General features: G+C 49.7%; 1 protein-coding gene across 1 annotated transcript; it reads left to right on the forward strand.

Moving 5' to 3' along the window:
* LOC133063662 (integrin alpha-D-like) lies at positions 1-26781 on the forward strand. The gene is made up of 30 exons (XM_061153304.1): positions 1-134; positions 1750-1855; positions 3965-4068; positions 4204-4274; positions 4409-4523; positions 8688-8818; positions 9731-9876; positions 10690-10843; positions 10942-11092; positions 11646-11719; positions 13192-13321; positions 13447-13589; positions 13750-13890; positions 13983-14192; positions 15021-15151; positions 15270-15427; positions 16690-16844; positions 17053-17184; positions 19183-19256; positions 19556-19697; positions 21967-22080; positions 22192-22271; positions 22378-22461; positions 24364-24442; positions 24600-24707; positions 24807-24884; positions 25078-25191; positions 25331-25432; positions 25841-25951; positions 26396-26781. Exons 1-30 carry the CDS (start codon positions 89-91, stop codon positions 26510-26512), a joined length of 3501 nt encoding a protein of 1166 aa, XP_061009287.1. The 5' UTR covers positions 1-88; the 3' UTR covers positions 26513-26781.

Below are 26781 nucleotides of genomic sequence, written 5' to 3' on the forward strand. Positions count from 1 at the left end.
GTCAAGCCCTGACTCATTATTTTAACTCCCCCCGAAACACTGAGCACCCTCCAGTGCTCTGCTGCCCGGCCTTCTTCTTTTTTTTCTCATGAGCTGCTTGGGGATGGCCTTTGCCGTTGTGCTGTTCCTGACTGGTGAGTGGGGGTCCTCGGGGCTGTGAGAAGCCTTGTTGTGGGTGGGGGGAGCGGTGGTCTCTGCCTGGCAGGGCAGGCAGGAGGAGCTGAAGGAAAAGGAGAGGACTCTGTCCAGTCTAGTGTGGTGGGAGGAATAGCCTGGAATCTGGGGAGGGGCAGGAGCTGGGCAAAGCTGAGGGAAGTGGGCTCATGGGTTATGCTTGGGTGGAAGGTGAGCTGCTCTCCAGGTTGCCCATGGCTTCCCTCTCCCTTCCTTTCCTGGGGGCCCTGGAGTGGGTGCTGGAAGTGAGGGGTGTCTGCCCCAGGGCCCCTGGGAGGGGAGGCCACACCATCCACAAGAGATGGGAAGACTTTAGTTTAGATGGCACCTCCTTGGTCCTGCACATCTCCTGAGTCTTTCCAGCTTCTCTTGAGAAATGGGAAGGTCTGGCTGCTCTGGGTACCAGAGCCTGGGAATGGCTGCCCCCTTTATCTCCTGGGGCTCAGACCCGCCCACTTCACTCTTTGATGTTACCTGCCTGGCCCCTGAGGCACCTGAGTCTGCATCCCTTGGTATCCTCTACCTGTCAGATCACAGGGGCTGCTTCCAGACTAGGAATAGAATCACCCTTTGTGAAGAAGATGTTGGATGTGAGGCTCCCTTGCATGTGGCCTCAGTAAGGACCAGCACCCTAAACATCTGGCCTCTGCCCAGAGCCCCAGGGTTCAGGTGTCTGGACCCTCCTTGTCATTGCCTGGCCTGATGCCTGGTCTCCTTAAAGCTTCCCTACTCTTGGGGTTGGAGTCAGCTCCTCCATCCAGAGACAACCAGGCTTCTAGGAGGAATGGAGAGGAAAAGTGATTGGTTGTGGGAGAAGGGGTTGGGAAAAGCTCTTGAAATGTAAAGTGTCTGCCCCTGGGGCTTTCTAGCTTAGCCTCTGGGATGAGTCAAGAATCTGGAGATTGAGTTGGAATCCCGGCTGTGCCAGTGACCTGCTGCGTGGTTCAGAGTCAGTCAGTAAATGCTAAAGTCACCTGCTAAGGGCTGGGCACGGTTCCGGGCACCAAGACAAGGGAGGTGCAGTTGTCCTTGTCCCCTTAGAGCCGGGCACCAGGAATGAGGACATGGAGAATACAAAATGACAAATAACAAGTCACAGAATTCTAAGTCTGTTCCCCAAGCCTAATGGAAGATGCAGCAGGACGGTTTTTAAGTGGAATGACCATACGCCCTAGTTTGCCTGGAGGTGGTACCAATGTCCCTGGTATAATTATTAATGGTGTCCCCTTCCCTCTTGGAAGGTCCCAGTTTAGACAATAAATTGTACAGTCACTTTATCTTTAAGGAATATTCCTGCTCTATCTAACCTACCAGGAGGTGACTGGCCTAATTTCAGACTGTGGGTGAGGCGTATTTCTCTGGATGGTTGCCCTCTGTATTGTGATTAGACTATTTTTAAGGGAGAAGGAGACACGGGAACCACACAGGTGGCAATAATCAGAATGCCTTTCTCCAGGGCAAATGGGGAACCAAGGCTGAGCATGGTGGGTGTCAGGACCCCGAGAAGTCAGGGGTCCAAAGGAGAAGGGGCTTCTCTGACTGTTCTCCCCAACCCCACCTCCCCGTATTCCTCAGGCCTGGCTTCTTATCATGGATTCAACTTGGATGTGGAGGAGCCCCTGGTCTTCCAAGAGGACGGAGCCAGCTTTGGCCAGAGCGTGGTCCAGTTTGACAAATCTAGGTAGGCCCCGCCCACTTTTCCCAACTCCGCCCCCTTGGCCTGCAGGCTGGCATTCTGATTGCTATCACCTGGAGGAAGGGCAGCATGGGCTACAAACCTGTCCACAACACCTGCATGAGGCGGGCAAGGTTAGGTCTGCTGTACCTGGCTTGCCCAGCCTCTAAGGATCTATGCTGTATTCCTCGTGCATGAAGGAGTGTGACACTAAATAGCAAATAGGAAACACAATGACCGCAGAGATGGAGGGCCTGGAGAAGAAAGGGAGATAAAATCTTTTTTCCAAGAACAGGAGGCCTCATAGTTTTATTTTGCATTGGAATCGGCAAATTATGTACCCACGCTACCTCCAGAAGGGCACATTCTTGGGTCCCAGAGACAGGGACCCAAGGAGTTGAAGTCACAATGTGAGGCGAGCATAACCAAAGTCTGGGAGCCACAGGAAGGGAGACATGAAACCCGGGAGGGAATTCCAGGAGGACTTCACAGAGGCGGTGGCACTGGCAATGAGCCTGAGAGCACAGGAATTTCAATTAGCCAAGAAGGAGCACGCAGAAGTCATTGAGTCCTAAATGTACATCCCTCCTCCTTTCTCCCTCGACTGGCAGGCTGAGGACTTGGAAGCAGACGTCAGGTCCTAGAGTTTTATTTTCTTTGTTTTGAACAGAGATTGATATGCACGAATCTAGAAGGTCCAACTCAATAAATTTTTCACATATGTGTATCCAGGTAACAACCACCTAGAACAAGATGTAGAATCTCTCCAGCACTTCCCCCCACTGGCTTCCCTTGAGCCCCACACGACCACACAACACCCAACAAATCCAGACAGCTTCTGTCCCACTTACCATCAATTTGTGTTCAGGCCCTATTTTTTTCAAAAATGAAACTCTTGATTGTCTGCTGTTCACCAGTACTTTAGTCCATGGGGTCGCAAAGAGTCGGACACAACTGAGTGACTTTCCAATCAAGTATATAATATATATTGGATGACATTCTGATTGCTACAAAGCTACTGTTTTTCCTGGTTTCTGCTGAGTGATAATGAAAAGCTTGAGCTGTCACGTAAAGAATGGGTTGGGGTATAAAAAGAAACCTGTAGGTCAATAGTTTAAGACTAAAAGTTTATTTACCCGATTGTGCCAGAAGAAACCAAATGGCTACGTCTCCAACCACCTGATTCAGTGTCATCCTCCAGTCTTAGACAAACAAGGATTTCAGGTTTCCAAAAGGGAATGGTCCTCTAGAATGAATCTTTAAATGCCAATTCAACAAGTCTTGAGTGACTAATCAGTTAAAATACATTAGTACTTGTCTAGTTCCCTCATCTGAATAGCGAGATTGTTGGTAATGAGAACATTTTTCCAAATTAAAAAATTCTATCCTCTCAAGGTGTTTTGCAAATAAACAGTTGCATTTATAAATGGATGTAAATGATATGAAGCAGTTTCTGATACAGCTGCTTTAAATTAAATTGTTTATCATATTTAAATTATTCAATTTGGGAATTTCCTTTTGGTCCAGTGGCTAAGACTCCATGCTCCCAATGCAGGGGGCCCAGGTTCAACCCCTGATCGGGGAACTAGATCCCACATTGCTGCAACTAAGACCTGGAGCAGCCAAATAAATAAATAAAAGTGTAAATAAATAAATAAATAGTCCAATTAATTACAGAATTATCTATTGGCTTCAGGACATTTTTCCATTTAACTTGAGGTGACCTATTTCTTGGAACAATGGCTCTCTCAGAATGATGGCTCCAAGGAGACAAACAGCACTGACTTGAGGTTGGGAAATGCTATTTTTTGTTCTGAACAGTTTTATTCTGAGTGAATGTTAAAACACACACATACACAAACTCTCAAACTATTTGCATACACAAATACATGTATATTTATATATACAGGCATGTACCCAAACAGACAAACAGAAAGCCCAGCATGGCCTTTCAGCCTCTGTGGGTTAGACTCAGGCTCTGATTTTGAATAGCCTCACACAAGCTGGGGCCAAGAGCTCCCCTCATGAAATCTCACTTCCCCATGACACTTCTTCACCCAAAGTGCCCCATACCCCCACCCCTCCCGCAACTGTCTGTCCTGGTTGTACCTCCAGACTGGTGGTGGGAGCCCCCTTGGAGGTGGTCACAGTCAACAAAACGGGACGTTTGTACGACTGCACGCCTGCCACCCGTGGGTGTCAGCCCATCTCGCTGAACAGTGAGTGACTCGCCCCAGGGATTGGGTCCTTCAACCCTCCTACACCGGACTGCCCCCTCCTCAGCCTCCAGCCCAGACTGTCCCCCCAGGTGAGGGTGTACCCGTGGGTGTGACGCTGTGTGTCTGCCCTCTCAGCCACCTCAGAGGCTGTGGACATGTCCCTGGGCCTGTCCCTGGCGGCCTCCACCCATCTCTCCCAGCTGTTGGTGAGTGTTTCTGGGTCCCTGGAGGGTCTTGAGGGAGAAACAGAGTGACGGGGCGGGCAGAGGAGGCTGGGGCTGAGGGGAAAGGAGGGGGCGTGTTCTGGGGCCCCCCTCACCCACATGGCCTCTGCCCCCAGGCCTGTGGCCCGACTGTGCACAAAGCCTGTGGGGTGAACATGTACATAAAAGGCACTTGCCTCCTGCTGGACTCCCACCTGCAGATCATCCGGACGGTCCCCGCCGCCCTGCCAGGTATGTCCCCCAGAGGCGCCAGTTCTGGGTGGAGCGCGTGCTGGAAACACTCATGCGAACAGAGCATGAAACTTGGGTCTCCACCTCCTGAGTCTTTGTTTCCTGGGCCTCTTGTGCCCCGGGCCCCCTCCCAGAGGGCCTGGCAAGCTCAGCAGGGGCTGGGGGCACAGTCTGGCCTGACAGGAGGTGTAGTCACAGCAGGACCCCTAAGCTGGGCGAGCCATGATGACTCTGACGGGGCAGGAAGAAGCCTCAGGGTGCTGCTGCAGGAGCCATGAGGGTCCCACATCAGCCAACAGGTGCTGGGGTGCCTCCTGGTTTCCAGAGGAAGGGTTTTGGGTGGTGAAAACGTGAGGTGAGGACCGTAGATCCAAGAATCCAAGAGGGAGGCAGTCCTGGGGCATTCTGCTAGGCTGCCAAGACACCCTCAGACTCACTCTTCCCCTTACAAGGGCAGAAAAGGACCTGATCACAGGGAGTGTGAGGCACAGTTTTGCCAGCACTGATGTCTGCCACAGAGAATGGTGCCTAGGCGGTCCCTGCAGCAGTCTCTCTCTCTGAGAGTCAGTCTTTTTTCTTTCTTTCTTTTTTTAAATTTATGGCTGTGCTGAGTCTTTATTGCTTCATTGTGGTGGCTTCTCTTGTTTCAGAGCATGGGCTCTAGAGTGCATACACATCTCAGTAGTTGCAGCACATGGGCTCAGTAGTTGCAACTCCCAGGCTCAAGAGCATATGGGCTTCAGTAGTTGTGGTGTATGGGCTTAGTTGCTCCGAGGCATGTGGAATCTTCCCAGACCAGGGATCGAACCCAAGTATCCTGTATTTCAAGGCAGATTCTTAACCATTGAGCCACCAGCAAAGTCCTCTGAGGGTCAGTCTTTACAAGTTCATCTTCTGTGTCCTTGGGCAAGTGGCTTCATTCTCTGGGCCTCAGTTTCCTAATTGGTAAAATGGAACTTAATAATTGAGGTGGCTATTAGGATTAAAAAGGTTTAATATACATGTGTAAGTGGTTAGACTCCAGCCTGGCATGTGTATGTGATTGCCTTTAGGACTGATTTTCTAACTGAAGACTATCTGTTTGGACCAGGGGGCAGGCACAGATAAACAGCCCCGTGCATGGCATCAAAGGAAACAATGGGCCCCCAGTGAGAGCCAGGGGCCACACAAGGCCCATGTTTTGTTGTTGTTGTTGCTTACTTATCCATTTATTTATGGCTGCACTGGGTCTTCACTGCTACGCAGGCTTTCTCTAGCCGCACTGAGTAGGGGTCACTCTCTAGTTGTGGTGTGTGGGCTTCTCACTGCGGTGACTTCTCTTGTTGCGGCGCACGGGCTGTAGAGCTTGGGCTCAGGACCTGTGGCACACAGGCTTAGCTGTCCCACAGCATGCGGGTCTTACCACCCGGACCAGGGATTGAACCCATGTTCCCTGCATTGGCAGGCAGATTCTTAACCATTGGACCACCAGGAGAGTCCCAAGGCATATGTTTTGGCCCAGAGAAAACACAAACCCAGACTTTGTGGGCTTTTAGCCAAAAGTGAAGCAGCAGCAGAAATAGCCCCCAAAGTTGTGAGGGTAGAGTCTACAGAGGGGACAGAGAGAGTGGCCAAGACTCTTGTGGGTCCCAGACCCTACCAGGGATGTCTGCAGCAGGGCAGGAGAGGTGGCTTTGAACACTAAGTGGTAAATGTCTTCTCTTAGATGTTTCAGGGGCTCATGAGGTGTGATGTCTGATGAAAATGGGACATACCTGTGTAAAGCTGGTGCAGACAAGGCAAGTTTGACTAGATGTGGAAGGACTGTGTGCCAGGCAGTGTTGGGTACTGGGTGCTGGGTGTGCATCACCTTCTAGGTCCTCATAAGATCCTCATGGAGGCCAGGATGATCCCCGTTTTATAGATGAGAAGACTGAGGCTCAGAGAGATGAGTTTCCACTTTAGGAAGTGGCAGAGTCCAGAGCTTGAACCAACCTTGCCTAATTGGCTTGGTTCTTTTTCCAGAAGGCAATCAGCTACAGCCAGGTGCCTGCTGTGGGATACCATAAAAAGGGCAAGAAACAGAAGTGATGTTGCAAGGGAACTGGCCACAGGCCTGGTCTGAGAGAGCATGTGGAGGGGAGGGGGATTTTGTCATGCAGCTAAAACAGTGGGTACAAGATATGGTTGCAGAAAACACCAGCTACCCAGCTTGGGAGCACCTGACCACACATTCAGCCTGCCGTGTGGATGGCTGGATTTCCTAGTGGCTGGATTTCCTAATCTTCAAGGAAGTGGGGAGGAAAGTGACCTTCCATTCTTCCATTTCTTCTCAGCACTGGTGATGGTTGAGCAGGCAGGGTGGGGGAGGAGTGAGGAGCTGGGAGAAGGCACTTTTGCTTCAGTGACCTGAGGCCAGCTGCCACAGCTCAGCCTCACACCTCAACGCTGTGGTGGCCTGATCTCCCAGCACCCCGAGACCAACACAGGATGTGGGGTGCTGGTAGGGGCATCAGCTGGGTTTTGCACGGAGACCACAACCCCCTACGTAAGTCTGCGGACAGCCTGAAATGTCTTATTTTCTTCATGTGCATATACTGTGTCTCTCCACTACTGTGTGGACTCCACAAGGGCAGGAATGAGATTTTTTATAAAGCTTTGGTCTGCAATCAGATTTCCCTAGAGATGGACTCTGAGGCTCCCTTGAGAATATTCTCAGGAGCAACCCCCATAAGAGTATGAGGGAAGCAGGACTGAGTAGATGGAGAGGGTAGACTGGAAGAGGCCTCAGTCTCCCCACCGGGAGCTTGGAGAATGGCTGGGTACAGGTTGCCCCCTGGAGCAGGAAGTTTAACCTTGGGCAAGACACCTCCCTTTTGAGTAGGGTGACACCTAGGAGAAACTCCACTGGGAGCCGTTGACAGCCAACTCCCTACAGCTGGGAATGAGCACCTCCATCCTGATGGGGGACAGGTCTTGGGAGCACACCTTAGCATCTGCTCCAAGTGTGTCCTTGGGCACAGAAAAATGCCTGGAATATGGTGATGATGGTGATAACAACTACCCTTGTGGGGCGCCAAGCCCTGTCTTAAGTACTTTATGGACATATTCATTCCTTTTTTAAACTGGAGTAGGACTCCTTTACATTGTTCTGTTAGTTTCTGCTGTAAAGTGAGTCAGCTATACCTATACATGTATCCCCTCCCTCCCGAGCCTCCCTCCCGCTCCCCCACCCCACCGCTCTAGGTCATCGCCGAGTGCTGAGCAGGGATCCCTGTGCTGATTAGGACACAGCGTGGGAAGGAGAGGGTGGGACGAATGGAGAGAGTGGCACTGACATATTCTTTCTTTTCATCTTCGCGATAATCCCATGGGTGCCCAGGTGGCTACGTGCTAAAGAATCCATCTGCCAAGCAGGAGACAGGGGTTCGATTCTTGAGTCAGGAATGTCACCTGGAGGAGGAAATGGCAATGTTTAAGTATCTTGCCTCGGAAATACCATGGACAGTATTCAGTCCATAGGATCGCAAAGAGTTGGACACAACTGAAGCGACTTAGCGCACGCGCGCACACACACACATGCATGCTCCACAGTATCGCTGACGTGTGTAGTCAATAAATATTTGTTGACTAACAGAGTGAGGGGCCCACCCGGCCCCCACACTCTACTTCTTTCTCCCGTTTTGTAAGCCTTGTGGGAGGAGGGGAGAAACAGGGACTCTGCTAAAGGGAGAAGGGGCTGAGACAACAAATTTGGACCTCCTCTGTGAATAGTGTGGGGGTTGGTCTCTGCGCCAAGAATGGCTCCCTGACTCTGTGGGGCAGAAAGGGTTTCTGGGCCCCAGGAAGTGGCTGCGACTCACACATGAGTTTCTATTTTAAAAATTTATTTATTTACTTTTGACTGAACTGGGTCTTTGTTCCTGCACGCAGGCTTTCTCTAGTTGCAGCAAGCAGGGGCTGCTCTCCAATTGTGGTGTGCAGGCTTCTCATTGCAGTGGCTTTTCTTGTTGCAGGGCACAGGCTAGGGTGCATAGGCTTACTAGTTGTGATGCACCCCTTAGCTGCCCCGAGGCATATGGAATCTCCCCGGATCAGGGATCAAACTCATGTCCCCTGCATTGGCAGACCACCAGGGAAGTCCCCTCAAACATGTGTTTCTGATTCCTCTCTCCCTCTCTGCAGAGTGTCCAAATCAAGAGATAGACATCGCCTTCTTGATTGATGGCTCTGGCAGCATTGACCGAGCCGACTTTAAACGAATGAAGGACTTTGTCAGAGCTGTGATGGACCTGTCCAAGGGCACCGACACGCAGGTGAAGACTAGGCCCTCTGAGGCCTGAGGAGTGGGATGGGTGAGGGTCTACCTCTGGGAAGGCCAACCTGGGAGGCTGCCTGGCATCACTGGGGGCTGGATCAATAGGCCTGTGCCTTGAGGAAGCTAGGGTCCAAGGTCAAGGCATGGTCACCATGCAGGGCCAGTTGGAGACCTGACCTGAGAGGAGGTTCCCCCATCACACTTACTATTTCCCCACATGCCACAGGAAATAGGTTTTTGCTATTTAAATACATTGAAAGAAATATCAAATAATTTTGCTGTGAAATTTGACTGAAGGTAACTTGGCCAAATTCTTTATCATGTTTTCCATATAACTCATGATTTCTTTATCTTATTATTTTATTTCCCAGTAACCAGTGTGTGTGTGTGTGTGTGTATGTGTGTGTGTGTGTGGTGTGTGTGTGTGTATAAATTCTTGTTGCCCAAATGTCCATGGGATTTCCCAGGCAAGAATACTGGAATGGTTTACCATTTCCTTCTCCAGGGGATCTTCCCAACTTAGGGATCAAACCCACGTCTCCTGAGTCTCCTGCATTGGCAGGTGGATTCTTTACCATTGAGCCACCTGGGAAGCCCATAAATTCTTGAGAAACAAGGAAATATAGACTTCAAATTGATTTTGTATATTATAAAAAAATTTTTTTAATCTAAATTTAATAAATATGGTAGTCAGCAAGGTTATTCTTTGTAAACTATGAAAGAAGCAGTATTTAGCTCTGATTTTCCAGTTTTCTTTTTCTGGGTTTCAATATATACTTGTCAGGCCTCAAAATCACATGGAACATGGTTTGTAAGTGCAAAATTATTCCAAAATTTAAAACTTACTTAAAAAAAAAAAAAAAAAAAAAAAACCTCCTGAACTCAAGGGCCCTTTTCTCGGCCTTCACAGTTCTCACTGATGCAGTATTCAAACCTTATGAAGACCCACTTCACCTTCAGCCAATTTCAGACCGCTCGAAACTCTCGGAGCCTGGTGGATCCTATCGCCCAGCTGAATGGTCTGACGTTCACAGCCACCGGTATCCAGAAAGTGGTGTAAGCTCCAACCCCCGCTGCCTGCAGATGAAAGGCTTCCCCTCCGCTATGTGGCGCTGGGTCTACCCAGCCCTTTCTAGTGTTTGAAGGAGGATCTGGAGAAAGGGCTCACGGGGAAGTGAGGGGGCTGCAGGCAGTCTTCCTGGGGTGTTTCTGGTCCCATCACTGGTTGCACCCTGAGCCAGGGTGAGGGCCGGACTCCTCTGCAGTGTGTTTCCCCTTTGCCTGGCTCTGGATTGGCTGGACTCTGAGCCCACCTGGGTTTGCTTCTCCATTCCCATCCTGGCTCCCGGGTTGCTACCTGGGTCACCGTTGGAGTAATCGGCTTTTTCTAAGTCTTGGAAAACTGTCACATGAGGATAAACTCACAACTTGGTTGGAAGGATTAAACGAGATAACATGAGCGCAGTGCTTCTGCCCAAGAAGTGCGAGATAAATGGCTGTGGATTTTATTTAAAAAAAAAAAAAAAAATGCAGCTCCTCTTTACCTCCCTGGAAGGGACTCAGGAATTATCGCCAAGTGTCTTCTTTGCACCTTTCTCCCCACTCAGCTCCTTTCTCTTCCTCATCCCTCATCCATTCTTGCTCTCTATATACTACCACATGCCTGCCCAATACTGGGGGCCAGGTGGCCCGGGAAGAAAATGGTTTAGGTGCTGGGGCCAGTAATTTTTGTCAGTATGAATCCATGACTTAACATGCCTGAGTCTCAGGGTACCAAGCCTCCCCGGTCTCTCCAGAGGAGCTTCTAGTGCTGCAAATGATTGCTTCCCAGAACTCAGTAGAGTCACCCCCCTCTTTCTTCCTTGACAGGAGAGAACTATTTCACAGAAGGAATGGGGCCCGTACGAATGCCAGGAAAATCATCATCGTCATCACAGACGGGGAGAAATTTAAAGACCCCCTGAAATACAGCGACGTCATCCCTGAGGCAGAGAAAGCCAACATCATCCGTTACGCCATCGGGGTGCGTCCCTTCCTCTTGGCTCCCCCAGACTCAGCCTTCGCCTCCCCCAGGAAGAAGGGCTGGCTGGCCCTTCCTCCTCATGTGCCTCTCTGCCGCAGGTGGGAGATGCTTTCCAGGCATACACTGCCAGGCAGGAGCTGGACATCATTGGCTCCACACCTTCGGATGACCACGTGTTCATGGTGGACAACTTTGCAGCACTCAGCAGCATCCAAAAGCAGCTTCAGGAGAAGATCTTTGCAGTTGAGGGTAAATGGGGAGTGAGTTTAGGTGTCGGAACTGAAAGAGCCGAGACCCAACTGTCCCCCACAGTCCCGAGGATCTGTCCCTACTTGTGTTGTTCTTGTTGAGTAGCTCCGTCGTGTCCGACTCTTTGCGACTCCGTGGACTGCAGCACTCCAGGCTTGCCTGTCCTTCACTATCTCCCAGAGCTTGCTCAAACTCATGTCCAGTGAGTCGGTGATGCCATGCAACCATCTCATCCTCTGTTGCCCCCTTCTGCTCCCGCCCTCAATCTTTCCCAGCATCAGGGTCTTTTCCAATGAGTCGACTCTTCACATAGGTGGCCAAAGTATTGGAGCTTCAGCATCAGTCCTTCCAGTGCACATTTACTGTTGATTTCCTTTAGGATTGACTGGTTTGATCTCCTTGCAGTCCAAGAGTCTTCCTTCTGGATCCCTACTCTAGCTTGCCCCAAATCATTACCCAGAACCCAAGCCCCAGACCACATTCTCCTCTCTCTGCTCTGAATCCTCACGGTCTCTAGGTCTCTGGGAGCCTGAATGACCCATTTCCCCCACAGGAACCCAGTCGACGGCAAGTAGCTCCTTCCAGCATGAGATGTCTCAAGAAGGCTTCAGTTCCATCCTCACAATGGTGGGTGGAGCGTGTGCTTGATTAAGAGTCTCAGGCACCAGCCTGGGGCTGGGAGCCGGGACTCAGAATAAACAAGAAAGTGGACTCAATCCTCAAGCTCACTGTCTAGTCTGGGAGAGACAGGCAGGCAGCGAATATAGGTGCTAGAAGCACAGCAGAGAACTGGATTGCTGAGGTCCCTGCTCTCCTGGAGTGCATAAATAGTGGGAGGAGATGATAAAAAAAAACAAAGAAATGAAAGACTTTCAGATGGTGCTAAGCACTGCCATAGAAAAAAAGAGGTGATCAGAGGAGGGCTAAGGAATAACCATTGAGGCTGAATGATGCAAAAGGGTGAGGCCTGGAAATATCTAGGGAGAGATTGCTCCAAGTAGAGGAAACAGCAGGTGCAAAGGTCCTGAGGCAGGAATGGGGTTACTACACTAGAATGAGAGACGGGCCAGCGCAGCTGGAGCAGAGGGAGCTAGTGGCAGGATGGAGAGAGGGCTGGAGAGTTGAGAAAGACCAGGTCATGAAGACCAGAGAAGTGACGGTCAGTTCAGTTCAAAATAACGATAGAGACAGACAATTGTCTGAAAGGAGGTATGTGTTCAAAATATCCAGAAGGATATTATCCAGAATAATTTTTATTGATGTATTTATTTGCCTGCATCACATCTTAACTGTGGCATGTAGAATCTAGTTCCCTGACCAGGGAATGAACCCTGGCTCCCTGCATTTGGAGTGCAGAGTCTTCGCTTCTGGACCACCAGGGAAGCTCCTTACCCAGAATAATTTTGAGGGCAATTGAGGGGGATGGAGAAATGGAACAAGGTTTGTCATGGATTAATCAGTGATGCCAGGTCACAGGTACTAATGGGTTCATTACACGTTCCTTTTGACTTTTGTATATGTCCTAAATTAGCCATAATCAAGAGTTTGAAAAGGCAATAAACAAAGTATTCAGAGGAGGAAATGCCTAGCACTTTCTGAGGGAGCCCAGGAACATCTCATAGACGAAACTTTGAGGTTGACTCTTCTGGAGAGAGGAGCTGAGTCCCAGAAAAAGGAGAGAGGAGTGTCCAGGTCAGAGGGTTGGTGTGTTCTGGAACACAGGGTAACTCCATAGACTTGATTGCGAAGGATGTTAAATGCCACCCTCGGTGGTTTGGTGACAGGGAGTCACCTTGGTTTGCCAGCAGGGTAGTGGCTGCACATTTGGGTTTAAAAAGCCCAACTCTGGGACAGCAGATGAAGCAGAGGAGAACAAGCGAGCAGGCAGAAAGGACAGTGGGTGAGAGGCGCTGGGGTGACTCTGACAGTGGCAGTGGGGATGGACTGAGAGATGTAGGAGTCAGGAACACGAGGTTGCTGATGAGAGCTAGAAATGACGAGAGGGAATTCCAGATGAGTGGGCGGAGTCAGTGGCAGGCATTTCTTCCGAATAGGCTGTCTTCTTCCCACCTGCTCACCCTGGAATCCTTTCCTCCCAGGATGGACCTGTTCTGGGGGCTGTGGGGAGCTTCAGCTGGTCTGGAGGTGCCTTCTTGTACCCCCAAAATAAGAAGCCCACCTTCATCAACATGTCCCAGGAGCACGTGGACATGAGGGATTCTTACCTGGGTGAGACAAGGCTGCGGCTGTGGGCTGGGCAGGAGACGGGCTGCCTGGGAAGGACAGGGGCCTGGGGGTGGGGGATGAGGGGACAGGGCTGGGGAAGCCTCGGTGCTGAGCCCTGGCCCCTTCAGGTTACTCCACAGAGCTGGCCCTTTGGAAGGGGCAACAGAACCTGATCCTGGGGGCCCCCCGCCATCAGCACACCGGGAAGGTGGTCCTCTTCACCCAGGAGTCCAGGCAATGGAGGCCGAAGGCTGAAGTCACAGGGAGCCAGGTTGAGTGTGGAGGGGGTCTCCAGGGGCAGAGGAGGAGGAGAGGAAGGGGGTGCAGTGCCTATGGGGGAGGTGTTGGTGTCTGGGGAGAGGTGGGACTTGGCCCAGGGGTCATGCCCCTGGCAGAGGGCAGACAGGCTGACTCCAGACTCTGCCCTCCAGATCGGCTCCTACTTCGGGGCCTCCCTCTGCTCCGTGGACGTGAATGGAGATAGTAGCTCTGACCTGGTCCTCATCGGGGCCCCCCATTTCTACGAGCAGACCCAGGGGGGCCAGGTGTCTGTGTGCCCCTTTCCCCGGCGGGTGAGTAGCTGATGAGACCCGGGCTGGGTGGGGTCTGGGTGTGGGTGGAAGGGTCACCCGGATTGAGCCCTGACACCATTCTCATTCTGCAGAGAGCTAAGTGGAAGTGTAATGCTGTTCTGCGAGGGGAGCCCGGCCACCCCTGGAGCCGCTTTGGGGCAGCCCTGACAGCGCTGGGGGATGTGAATGGGGACAGGCTGGTGGATGTGGCCATTGGGGCCCCGGGAGAGCAGGAGAACCAGGGTGCTGTCTACCTGTTCCACGGAACCTCAGAACTGGGCATCAGCCCCTCCCACAGCCAGGCGAGGCCCCCAGCCTTCAACCTCTTCTGTTCACCTCCTTTCCCGTGTCTTAGGTTCACTTGATGCCACCTCTGGTCCAGTCTCAGCGGTGACCATTCCCCTGCCCCTTTTAGTGGTTTATTTCCCTGAATTGCCCCTGGCCCAGCTAAGCATAAATGCTCTCTCTTCTTCTCCTTTGACTCCAAACAGACTTCAAACTGTATGAGCCGCTTAGCGGTTAAGAGATCACAGGCCCCAGGTCAAACGCCTGACCAGCCCTGTGGGCTGTGTGGCTTTAGCCAAGTGACTGACTTGGCCTCTGTGAACCCTTGATTTCCTTTTGTGAAACATAAAAGGATGAGCAAATTCCATTGACTTCTTGTAAAGATAACTCGAGGACAGCACTAAACTGTCCATTCCTCCGATATTTGTGAATGAACGTGTAGAGGATGAGTAAATGAATCTGTTATGCTCTCTTCATTATGTTTTGATTTTGTCATTAACTTGTATTCTCAAGGTCCTCATTGGACCAAAAGTGCTCCGATCTCTGTCTTGGGACCCTGGGGACCTCATTTTGTTTGCTCTCCACTCCTCTCCTCCTTTTTTTAAATTTTATTTTTATTATTACTTTATTTTTTGGCTGTGACATGTGGGATCTTAGTTCCCCAATCAGGGATCAAACCCATGCCCCCTTCACTGGAAGCGTGGAATCTTAACCACTGGACCACCAGGGATGTTCCCTCCCCTCTCTTCAACCACTCTATTCAGTATCCTTTCCAAATCTTTCCTTCTCAAACCTTTCCCATCCCCTTCCCCTGACTTGCACTTCTTTTTTCTCTCTCCGGCCAGCGGATCACAGGCTCCCAGCTCTCCCTCGGGCTCCAGTATTTCGGGCGTTCGCTGAGCGGGGGTCAGGACCTCACGAAAGATGGACTGGTGGACCTTGCTGTGGGGGCCCGGGGACACGCACTGCTGCTCAGGTGACCACTTCCCCCTCCCCGCCACCTGTCCCCTGTGCCTGATTCACCAAGCTGCCCTCTCCCTTGTTCTCCCCACCGGAGGCCAGAGGGTGGTCCTCAGCCCCTCATGCACCCTCAGGAGCCTGCCAGTGCTGAAGGTGAACGTGACCATGAAATTCACACCCCCGGAGGTGACAAAGGCTGTGTATCAGTGCTGGGATGAGCTGACCACCACCATGGAAGCTGGGCACGCCACAGTCTGTCTCACCATCCACAAAAGCTCACAGGATCGCCTAGGTGAGCTTCCTCCTGGTAGACCAGACCCTTACCTCCCAGAGGCGCCCCCGCCCCCCCACCCAGCCCTATCCTCAGGACAGGATGGAGCCTGGAACCCAGATCTCACCTCCACATCCACCCAACTGCCCCTCTCGCTCCCTCTTCCAACACCCAGGCCTTTAGGTTCCTTCTCCAGGATACATCGGAGGTCTGCCCTCTTTTCCACCTTCCCAGAGGACAAGGCTTCTCCCTCCCACCCACTTTGAGCTGTGTCCATGGCTATTCTTGCTCCCCCCCCACCCACTCTGCACCGGGTGTAGTTACCTTGATTGGTCCTGAACACAGTTCACCACTCCTCACCCGCTCCCACGTTGCATTTATAAAGACTAAAATTCTTGCCCACTGTGAGCCCGCTGATTTGGCCCCTCTGCCTCTCCAACCTCCCTTACTCCAAGCACTCCCCCACTTTTTTTTTCTGGCCACACCACGGGTCTTGCTAGATCTTAGTTCTCTGACCAGGGGTCGAACTCCTGGCCCCCCGGCAGTGAAAGCATGGAGTCCTAACCACTGGTCTGCAGGGGAATTCCGTCCATACACTTAAAAAATTTTTATTTATATTTGGCTGTGCTGGGTCTTCCTTGCTGCGCAGGCTTTTCTCTAGTTGCAGTGCAGAGGCTTCTCTTGGTGTGGAGCACAGGCTTTAGGGCGCAAGGGCTTCCGAAGTTGTGGCGAATGAGCTCAGTTGCTTCACAGAGTGTGGGATCTTCCAAGATCAGGAATCAAACCTGTGTATCCTGCATTGACAGCCAGATTCTTCACCATTAAACTACCCAGGAAGCCCTCCTCCATATAATTTTTAATTAATGTACTAGCCTCCCTCTCCCTTCTGGTCTTAGCCACCGTTCCCCAAATATGGGATTTTCCCCTCCCTACTTTTCACCTGACCCCTGCTTATCCTCTAGGTTAGAGCTCAGACAAGGTCCATCCAGGAAGGCATCTCTGATCGCCAGATCTGAGTTAGCAAGCCCTCTCTGATACCACTGAGGATCTGGCCCTTGCAGGGATCACGCTGTGATGTTATGTCCTTCGTGCTGGTCTCCATTTCTAGGCTGCAAGCTCAGGAGGGCAGGGACCATATTTCTCCATCTTCTCCACCTGTATCCCAGCACCTGGTACGGTCCATGGCCCACAGAAAGTGCTCAGCGAATCTCCATTGCATGAAAAAATGAAAACAGAAACTTCACGTTTCTCTCACTTTCTGTCTTCCGTCCCTTCTGCTTCAGGTGACGTCCGATGCTCTGTCACATACGATCTGGCGTTGGATCCAGGTCGGCTGATTTCTCGTGCTGTTTTTGGTGAGACCAAGAACTGGACTTTGACTCGAAGAAAAACGCTAGGGCTGGGAGAGCACTGTGACTCCATGAAGCTGCTTTTACCAGTGAGGACTGAGGGTTGAGGGAGAGGGAGGAAGGAGCCCAAGGCCAGCCTCTGACATCTCCACTCCCTCCTGAATGAGGCAGGAAAGGCGGGGAGCCTGGGGCGGGAGAGGGGAAAGTTTGGGCTGCGGAACCGGGTTTCTGCGGCGTGGATGTGGTGTAGCCAGTGAGGAGGAGGAGAACAGGTCTTTAAAGCCCCTTCTTCTCCAGGACTGTGTGGAGGACATGGTGAACCCCATTATCCTGCGACTCAACTTCTCCCTGGTTGGGGAGCCCATCGCCTCATCTCAGAACCTCCGCCCCGTGCTGGCTGTGGGCTCCCAGGACCTCTTCACGGCCTCCGTGAGTCTTCCTAGGAAGTCCCAGGGACATTCTGACTCTCGCTGTGTCTCTGTGTGCTGCAGAACCTATGGTGGCTCCCAGATGCCCACGAAACCACATCAAGTCTAACATGCTTCCACCCCATTACCACAGCCCGGCCCAGCTTGGAGCCCTACCCACATCTCGGCTGATTATCCACTTTGCCGCAACATAAACTCTCTGGTTTTCATTCTACAGACCCTTCAAACTTTTTCTTTTATTTTTTTAAGCCCACATTTTAATTTATTTAATCTTTTTTTTTATTTTGACTGTGTCACTTGGCCTATGGGATCTTGGTTCCTTGACCAGGGATCAAACCTGCACCCCCTGTAGTGGACTATGGAATCTTTTTTTTTTTTTGAGGTATAGTTGAATTGGGCTTTCCAGGTGGCTCTAGTGGTAAAGAACCTGCCTGCCAGTGCAGGAGATGTAGAAGACGAGGGTTCTTCCCAATCCCTGGGTTGGGAAGATCCCTTGGAGAGGGGGCATGGCAACCCACTCCAATATTCTTGCCTGGAGAATCCCATGGACAGAGGAGACTGGAGGGCCACAGTCCGTGGGGTCACAAAGGGTGGGACACAACTGAAGTGACTTAGCATGCACACACACACACATAGTAGAATTACAATGTCGTGTTAATTTCTGTTGTACAGCAAAGCGACTCAAATTATCCATACATATACATGCTTTTCATATTCTTTTCCATTATGGTCTATCACAGGATATTGAGTATAGTTCCCTGTGCTACACAGTAGGACTTTGGTGTTTATCCATTCTGTATATACCAGTTTGCATCTGCTAATCCCAAACTCCCAACCCAACCCTCTCCCTTTCTCTCCCCCTTGGCAACTACCAATCTGTTCTCTATATCTTTGATTCTGTTTCTGTCTCGTAGATAGGTTCATTGGGGTCATATTTTAAACTCCACATATAAGTGATATCAGGTGGTGACTTCATGATCATTTCTAGTCAGATGCAATTTTTTTAAATCGGAGGATAATTGCTTTCCAGTATTGTGTTGATTTCTGCTGTACAACACGAATCAGCTATAAATATGCATATACCCCCTCTCTCTTGAGCCTTCCTCCAGCCCTCCCATCCCACCCCCTAGGTCATCACAGAGCACCAAGCTGAGCCCCCTGTGTTATATAACAGGAAGCATGGAGTCTTGACCATAAGCCTGCTGGGGACTTCCCCCAACTTCTCTCATTTCTACCTCTGTGTCTTTGTCCATGTTGTCTGTCTTTCTTTTTCATGCTACAGTTCCTTTCTGTTTTCAAGAGGAGGCACCGTCAAGTGATTACAGGTCCCTGTAATTGCTCACAGTGCTCCTAGTAAGGGCAACAGAACAAGCAGATGAAGACGTGGTTTGGCAGTTGATTTCTATACCTTTCCTGCATGTCATATTTCTTATTTGGAAAAACATCTTCTCTCCACCTCAAAGATCTCCTCTCCTCCCCAGAGCCCCAGTCTTATCTCCTTCTCTTTTGAAAACCACTGCTCAGCACCTGTCACTTCTTCTCTGTCCTCCTACCGTGTCATGGTGATGCCAGGCCAAATACCAGTGACTGATAGCCATCTGCCTCTACTTCTGTGGACCCCTTGGGGCTGTAGGTCCCTTGAATGTAAGAACCACCATGTCTAATTCACATGCAGTTGCCACCTTTCCGAGTGCAGAACCTGTCTCGTTATTGACTATTAATAATGTTTGCTGAATGCTTGTTCCAGTTGAATTTGACTCCTCAACTAAATGTTACGTTCTTTGAAGCCAAGGATCTTGTCTTCTCTTTCATATATCTTCTAACTACCCCTCCCGCACTGTCCACCCCACCTCCTTGCCAGAGTCTAGGACAGTGAGTGTTAGGACAGAGTCTAGCCCAGGGTAGATGCTCAGTAATGCTCAGTGCTGACGAGTGTTCCTAATGAGACTGGGGATGGATTGCGACACGGATGGGAAGAGAATGTACTGTTTTGCTGCAGCTCCCCTTCGAGAAGAACTGTGGGCAAGATCACCTTTGTGAAGGGGACCTCAGTGTCAACCTGAGCTTCTCAGGGTGAGTGAGTGCTGTCTCCTTTCATAGCCATACACTAAAGCTTTGGGGGCCCCATTCTCATAGGATGGGAAGTCCCTCTGTTTCCCTTTGCCTCTCCTTCTAACAAAGAAGTGCTTTTTTTTTTTTTTTATTACTTTACAATATTGTATTGGTTTTGCCATACATTAACATGAATCCACTTTTGATTGGAATGTCATCAGCATGTAGCTCATGCGTTCCCACAGCCCTGCCCCCACTCCTGATTCAATCCAACCTACTTCCTCAGAGTCTCTCTCCCAATCTTGTCTTTCCTTGTTCAGGTTGGAGATCCTGGTGGTAGGGAGCTCCCTGGAGCTCAATGTGATAGTGATGGTGTCCAATGAGGGCGAGGATTCCTATGGAACAGTGATCAGCTTCTACTACCCAGCAGGGCTGTCCTATCGACGCACGTTAGCAATCCAGGTAAATAGCTTCCTTGGCCTTCAGTGGCTGGGAGCTCTCTCCTTCTCCGGGTTATAATAGGTTCCTTTAATTTTTTCTATGATGAAATATACAACACACACAAAGAGAGAAGTGCACAGGGCATATGTATAGTTTAATAACTAAATATTAAGCAAAAGTCTATATAATTAACATCTAGATCAAGAAATAAAGCACTCCAAGGGATTTTTTAAAATAATAATACATTTAAAAGATGGGAGGATTTTCCTGGTGGTCCAGTGGTTAAGACTCTGCACTGCCAATGCAGGGGGCAGGGGATCAATCCCTGGTTGGGGAACTAAGATCCTACATGCTGTGTGGCAAAGTCAAAATATTAATAAAAAGAAAAGCAAAGAAAAGAAAAGAAATAAAGCACTTCTAGAACCTCCAGAAGCCCTTTATATAACTTTCTTCACCCTAACCTCATACTCTCTGCAAAGGTAATCACTATTCTGCCTTGTAATACTCAATTCCTTGTATTTCTTTACCACCCATAAATATATCCCTAGATAATGCTGTTGAGTTTTGCCAATATTTGAACTTTATAAAAATGGAACCATGTTCAGTTCAGTTCAATTCAGTCACTCAATCGTGTCCAACTCTTTGCAACTCCATGGACTGCAGCACGCCAGGCTTCCCTGTCCATCACCAACTCCCAGAGCTTGCTCAAACTCATGTCCATCGAGTCAGTGATGCCATCCAACCATCTCATCCTCTGTCATCCCCTTCTCCTGCCTTCAATCTTTCCCAGCATCAGGGTCTTTTCCAATGAGTCAGTTCTTCACATCAGATGACCGAAGTATTGGAGCTTCAGCATCAGTCCTTCCAATGAATATTCAGGACTGATTTCCTTTAAGATTAACTGGTTTGATCTCCTTGCAGTACAAAGGACTCTCAAGAGTTTTCTCTAACACCACAGTTTAAAACCATCAATACTTCGGCACTCAGCTTTCTTTATCGTCTAACTCTTACATCCATACATGACTACTGGAAAAAGAATAGCTTTGACTAGATGGACCTTTGTCAGCAAAATAATGTATCTGCTTTTTAATATGCTGTCTAGGTTGGTCATAGCTTTTCTTCCAAGGAATAAGTGTCTTTTAATTTCATGGCTGCATCACCATCTGCAGTGATTTTTGAGCCCAAGAAAATAAAGTCTGTCACTGTTTCCATTGTTTCCCCTTCTATTTTCCATGAAGCAATGGGACTGAATGCCATGATCTTTGTTTTTTGGAATGTTGAGTTTTAAGCCAGACTTTTCACTCTCCTCTTTAATTGTCATCAAGAGGCTCCTCGCTTTCTGCCATAAGGAAACATATTGTATGTTCCTTTTTTCTGAAACTTTTAAAGTATCGTTGATTTACAATCTTATATTAATTTCAGGTGTACAAGATAACAATTCAGTATTTTATAGATTACATTCAATTAAAAATTATTATAAAACATTGGTTATATTCCCTGTGCTGCATAATATATCCTTGCATCTTATTTATTTTATAAACAGCAGTCTGCACCTCTGACACTTGATCTGTATGCTTCTCCCTTCATTCTTCTCCCCACTGGTGACCACTAGTTTGTTCTCTAGATCTCAGTCACTAAAGCATGTCTGACTCTGAGACCCCATGGACTGCAGCACACCAGGCTTCTCTGTCCTCCACTATCTCTTGGGAGCTTGCTCAAATTCATGTCTGTTGAGTTGGTGATGCTATCTAACCATCTCATCCTCTTCTACCCCCTTCTCCTTTCCCAGCATCAGGGTCTTTTCCAAATGAGTCAGTTTATCATATCAGGTGCCCAAAGTATTGGAGCTTCAGCATCAGTCCTTCCAATGAATATTCAGGGTTGGTTTCCTTTAGGATTAACTGACTTTCCTTCCCTAGATGGTCTTAATTTGATTGTGGTTGATTTTTTATCAAACCTTTCCTTTGTATTTAGTATTTTATGTGTGTATCATGTTTAAGAAGTACTTCCCTACTCTATGGTTGTAAAGACCTTCCCCTCTATTATCTTCTAAGAGATTTATAATTTTGCCTTTTACATTTAAGTCTTTAATTCGGTTGGGTTTATTCTAATGTATGGAGTGAGGTAGGGATCCAGTGTTTGTTCATTTCTTTGCTTGTTTTGTATGGGCCAATTTTCCCAGAATCATTTACTGAGAGCTTCCCCTACGACTTTGCAATGCCACCACTGTTTTGCATCAAGCCTGTATATGCATGTGGCTAAGTTTTTAAAAATTCCTTCTCCTCTGAAGCAACCTGGTCAGCGTCCCCTGCGCCTGGCATGTGAAGCAGTGCCCACCAGAAACGAGGGCCTGAAGAGCAGCAGCTGTAGCATCAACCACCCCATCTTCCGTGAGGGCATTAAGGTCAGAGCTTCCCCCAATTCTCATTGATCTTCTCCCTCATCCTGACCCCATTTCCTTCCCTCTCTCCACCATGGCCCTCCCTCTCCTCAACCCTTCCTTCTTCTCCCTCAGGGCACCTTCATGGTCACATTTGATGTCTCCTACAAGGCCACCCTAGGAGATAAGTTGCATCTCAGGGCCAATGTAAGCAGGTGAGCTCAGGCCAGGTAGGGTGTGTCCCTCTCTCTCCTGTTCCATGCTCCAGCCGGAGACTCTTCCTGGATTCCTTCCCAACCAGGCACCCTTCTCTCCCTCCAGTGAAAATAATAAACCTACATCCAACAAGACTACCTCCCAGCTGGAGCTCCCAGTGAAATATGCTGTCTACACAGTGATCAGCAGGTACTTAATCCCTGTCCTCCCCTTGGACCTTCCTCCAAACCTAGTACCTCCCCCTGCCAGCTAGCCTGCTCTTTTGAGGATGGGTATCTAAGCTAGCCCCTCTGATTTCTCACATGAGAATTCTTGTTGATCAGCCATATACTTGCAGCATAGCACCATAGCTTCCCTGGCGGCTCAGACGGTAAAGAATCCACCTGCAATGCATGAGACCTGGATTTGATCCCTGGGTTGGGAAGATCCCCTGGAGAAGGGAATGGCTACCCACTCCAGTATTCTTGCCTGGAGAATCTCATGGACAGAGGAGCCTGGTGGGATATAGTCCATAGGGTCGAAAAGAGTCCAACACAACTAAGCGATTAAGCACACCATGTCCCATAATTCTTTTTTTTTTACTTATATTTATTTGTTATTTGTTTGTTTAGTTTTGGCTGCACTGGGTCTTCACTGCTGCCTGTAGGCTTTCTCTAGTTTTGGACATCAGGGGCTACTCTCTAGTTGCTGTGGCTTCTCTTGTTGCAGAGCATAGGCTCCAGACAAATGGGCTTCAGTAGTTGACACACAGGGGTTCACAGGCGCTATAGCATGCAGGCTTCAGTAGCTGTGGTGCTCGGGCTTAGTTGCCCCAAAGCATGTGGGATCATCCCAGACCAGAGATTGAACCTGTGTCCCCGGCGTGGGCAGGCAGATTCTTATCCACTGCACCACCATATCCCATAATTCTCGGTTCTCCTCTGATGAATTGACCTGCTGGTGGGACACACACACGCCACCCCTGTGCATCCCCTCTTCCCTCTCCAAGGTGCAGACTTCCTTTAACATGAAGCCAACTCTAGTCTTTGGGCCAAACACAAATATGCTGAGCTGAATCTACTAGATTAAGAGCTGAGGCTTTTCTGAATACTCTGAAGTGGGGAGCTTGTCTCCAGCAGGATATGGTCTGTCACCACACAGATCAAAGAAAGGTCAGGTTTTCACATAACTCAGGGGAGAACAGAGATGTGAGAAACTGTTGGGATGGTTTGTACCAGCACAGGCTCAGCAGGCCACAGGAAAGGCAGGTGCAGGCCTGCTGCTCCGGTTCTGAAAGTGGGGAGGGAGCGGGGCCAGGCCAGGCTGGAAGCAAGACAAGGGGCCTCGCCTACCTGGCTAAATTCCAGAGACTTTAGAGTTGGTCAGAAGCTTATAATATTGCCATGGGGCAGAGTTCGATGCTGCTGCTGATGTACCAATTTTTAGGGGAACTAGAAAAGGGGGTCAAGCAGTGTCATTGCCCTTCCAAACTCTATGTGTGAATTTCCCCTTCTATCCATGGGAAAACACTAAAACACACAATGAAAGCTTACAGTTTATATACTTCTGACATGCCAGGCCTTGTGTTAAGTACTTTACCGATATTTACATAATTTAACCCTTCTATTAGTAGCAGTGTTAGTCACTCAGTTGTGTCTGACTCTTTGTGACCCCCAAGGACTGTAGACCACCAGGCTCCTCTGTCCATGGAATTGTCCAGGCAAGAATACTGGAGTGGGTAGCCATTCCCTTCTCCAGGGGATCTTCCTGACCCAGGGGTCGAATCTGAGTCTTCTGCATTACCAGCAGGTTCTTTACCATCTCAGCCACCGGGGAAGCCCAACCCTCCTATTAGGTCTATGATATTGTTATACCCCCCTTTTAAATATTTATTTATTTGGCTGCACAGGGTCTTAGTGGTGGCATGCAGGATCTGTCAGTTGCACGTGTGAGATCTAGTTCCCTGACTGAGGCTAAAATTGAGGCTGCGCAGGCACATGGGAACCATCATCGATCCCCTGGGTCACCCACTGGGTCCCTTCCCAGCAGGCTAGGGTGCAACCAAGGATGGTCCCTGGGCTGTTTTCACCCATAAGCCCTCTCTCTCTCCAGGCAAGAAGAATCCACCAAGTACTTCAATTTTTCAACTTCTGACCAGAAGAGCACAAGAGAAGCTGAGCATCGATATCGTGTGAGAGGCCAGGGAGTATCCATGTCTGCCCCTCCTGTGGGGACAGAGGGAGCTGGTGCGGGAAGGATAGAGAAGAGCTGGGAGCGGGAGCCAGGAAAGAGGTGGGACTTGGGATGCTCCACCGACCACAGTCATGTTTTGTCTCTGTCTTCTGCAGGTGAATAACCTGAGTCAGCGTGATCTGGCCATCAGCATTCATTTCTGGGTCCCCGTCCTGCTGAACGGTGTGGCCGTGTGGGATGTGGCGTTGGTGGCCCCTTCACAGGTGCCTGCCTCCCTTCTGTCACTCCCCAGAGTCTGATCCCACAATGCCCATACCCTCCAACCAGCAGATCATCCTGTAGCTATTTCTCTCTTTCCCTAGAGTCTCCCCTGTGTGTCAGAGAGGGAACCTCCCCAGCAGCCGGATTTCCAGACCCAGATGCCAAGCAGTCTTGTGCTGGTGAGAAAGGTCCCACGGCAGGACCAGCTGGGCACTAGGCTCCCGGGAAATGGATTGCTAAGCTTCAGAGCCATGTTTACATCCTCCAATGGTTTATCTATTCCCCATCCCCAAATCAGCTAGATTTCATTCTCTCTTGTGGTTCCTGCTTAAGTGAAGATCTTCTTCAACTTCACTCCTTTCCTGTTCCCAGAACTGCTCCATCGCTGACTGCCTGAGGTTCCGCTGTGACATCCCCTCCTTCGGCATCCAGGAGGAGCTTGACTTCATCCTAAAGGGCAAACTCAGCTTCGGCTGGGCCAGCCAGGTATGTCCTTCCTCGACTCACATGGGGCTTGAAGTGTCTGTGGCCCCCTCAAGCCAGGGTGTTTCTCTATCCCTGAGCTGCCTGCGTGCCCCCTGCCCCCTATAGAGCTAGTTCCCAGCTCTCCCCTTCTCTTTTGCAGTTGCTGCAGAAGAAGACGTTGGTCGTGAGTATGGCTGAAGTCACATTCAACAGATCTGTGTACACCCAGATTTCAGGACAGGAGGCATTTTTGAGAGCCCAGGTAGTGACCGTGTGGTAGGCAGTGGCCGGGCTGGTCAGAGGGTTCCTGATGCTAAGTCTGTGATGCTGAGTGGTTGGGGGGCGGGGCAGGCCTTGCAAGTTTGCAGAGAGAAAGGATGGATGGAGGCCTCTGGATGGGATCATCCCTAAGCCCATGAGGGCTTCTGTATGTCACCTCTTGAGGCAGAGCCTGATGAAGGAAGGAAGGGAGTTAAGGACTGGGAAACTGAGTAACTTCCCTGGTGGTCCAATGGTTAAAACTCCACACCTCCAATGCATGGATGCAGCAGGAGAGGGTTCGATCCCTGGTTGGGGAGCTAAGATCCCCCATGCTGTATGACAGTTTAGAAAAAAAAAAATGGGAATGTGGGAGGCCTGATACTTTCTGACCCCCAAATCCCCAAATCAGGTGGAGATGGTGCTAGAAGAGTATGAGGTCTACAACCCCATGCCCCTCCTTGTGAGCAGCTCCATGGGAGGACTGCTGCTCCTGGCCCTCATCACAGCCCTACTGTACAAGGTGAGTGTTTTCACCCCACTCCTGAGACCGCCAGCATCCGGCCCTGCCCTCCCACAGACAGGATCGTACAGAGGGAAGAACTCAGACAACGGAGTCAGGCTGGTCTAGGTACACATTTTGGCTCTTACTCACTGTTTAATGTCAGGCAAGTTGCCCAACCTCTCTGAGCCTGTTTCTTCATTTTTGAAATGATAATAATGCCTACATCACAGAATGGCTGAAACAAGACAGAAATGAGGCCAGCATATGCAGAATCTATGAATGATGTGTACACATCAGAGCTTGGCACACAGCAAACACTCAATCGGTGATAGCTGTTGTTCACATAGTGTTCTGACACACAAATGCAAGGCCGCTTAGTTCCCTTCTGTCTCAGCTTCCTCCTACTCCCAACTTCCTATTCTTCCCTCTTATCCAGATTTTCTGATTTATTTCCCTTCGTAGTGTGGCTTCTTCAAACGTCAATACAAAGAAATGATGGATAACCAGCCTGAAGACACTGCTGCACTCAATGGGGAAGATATCCCCAGTGAGACCCCAGATCCACCTTTGTCCGAATAATCCACTTTCCCAATATGTCTATTCCCATTGGCTGACCTTGGCTTCACCTACCAATCCACTTCCGGGGAAATAACTTCTGCGGGGACTGGCCCAAGCATCTTACCAGGTGCCAAGTCATCTTCCCAAGGGGTCAAAGGATTTTTATATTTTTCCATATCCACCAGACTTCTTCGGTGATGACCCACTTTTCACAGAAGCAGGCATGATGCCAGTGTGAATTCTCTTATGTATAAGAACTGTCACATTAAATTTGGATGCTTATAAGATAA

Source organism: Dama dama, chromosome 10, assembly GCF_033118175.1.
Source record: "Dama dama isolate Ldn47 chromosome 10, ASM3311817v1, whole genome shotgun sequence".
Taxonomy (NCBI): Eukaryota; Metazoa; Chordata; class Mammalia; order Artiodactyla; family Cervidae; genus Dama; species Dama dama.

Excerpts from the sequence above, each read along its gene's own strand:
- LOC133063662 (XM_061153304.1), top strand. The coding sequence starts at position 89 with ATGAGCTGCTTGGGGATGGCCTTTGCCGTTGTGCTGTTCCTGACTG. Across the intron at positions 135-1,749 it reads CGTTGTGCTGTTCCTGACTG|GCCTGGCTTCTTATCATGGA; the intron begins GTGAGTGGGGGT and ends CGTATTCCTCAG. Across the intron at positions 4,275-4,408 it reads CCCATCTCTCCCAGCTGTTG|GCCTGTGGCCCGACTGTGCA; the intron begins GTGAGTGTTTCT and ends CTCTGCCCCCAG.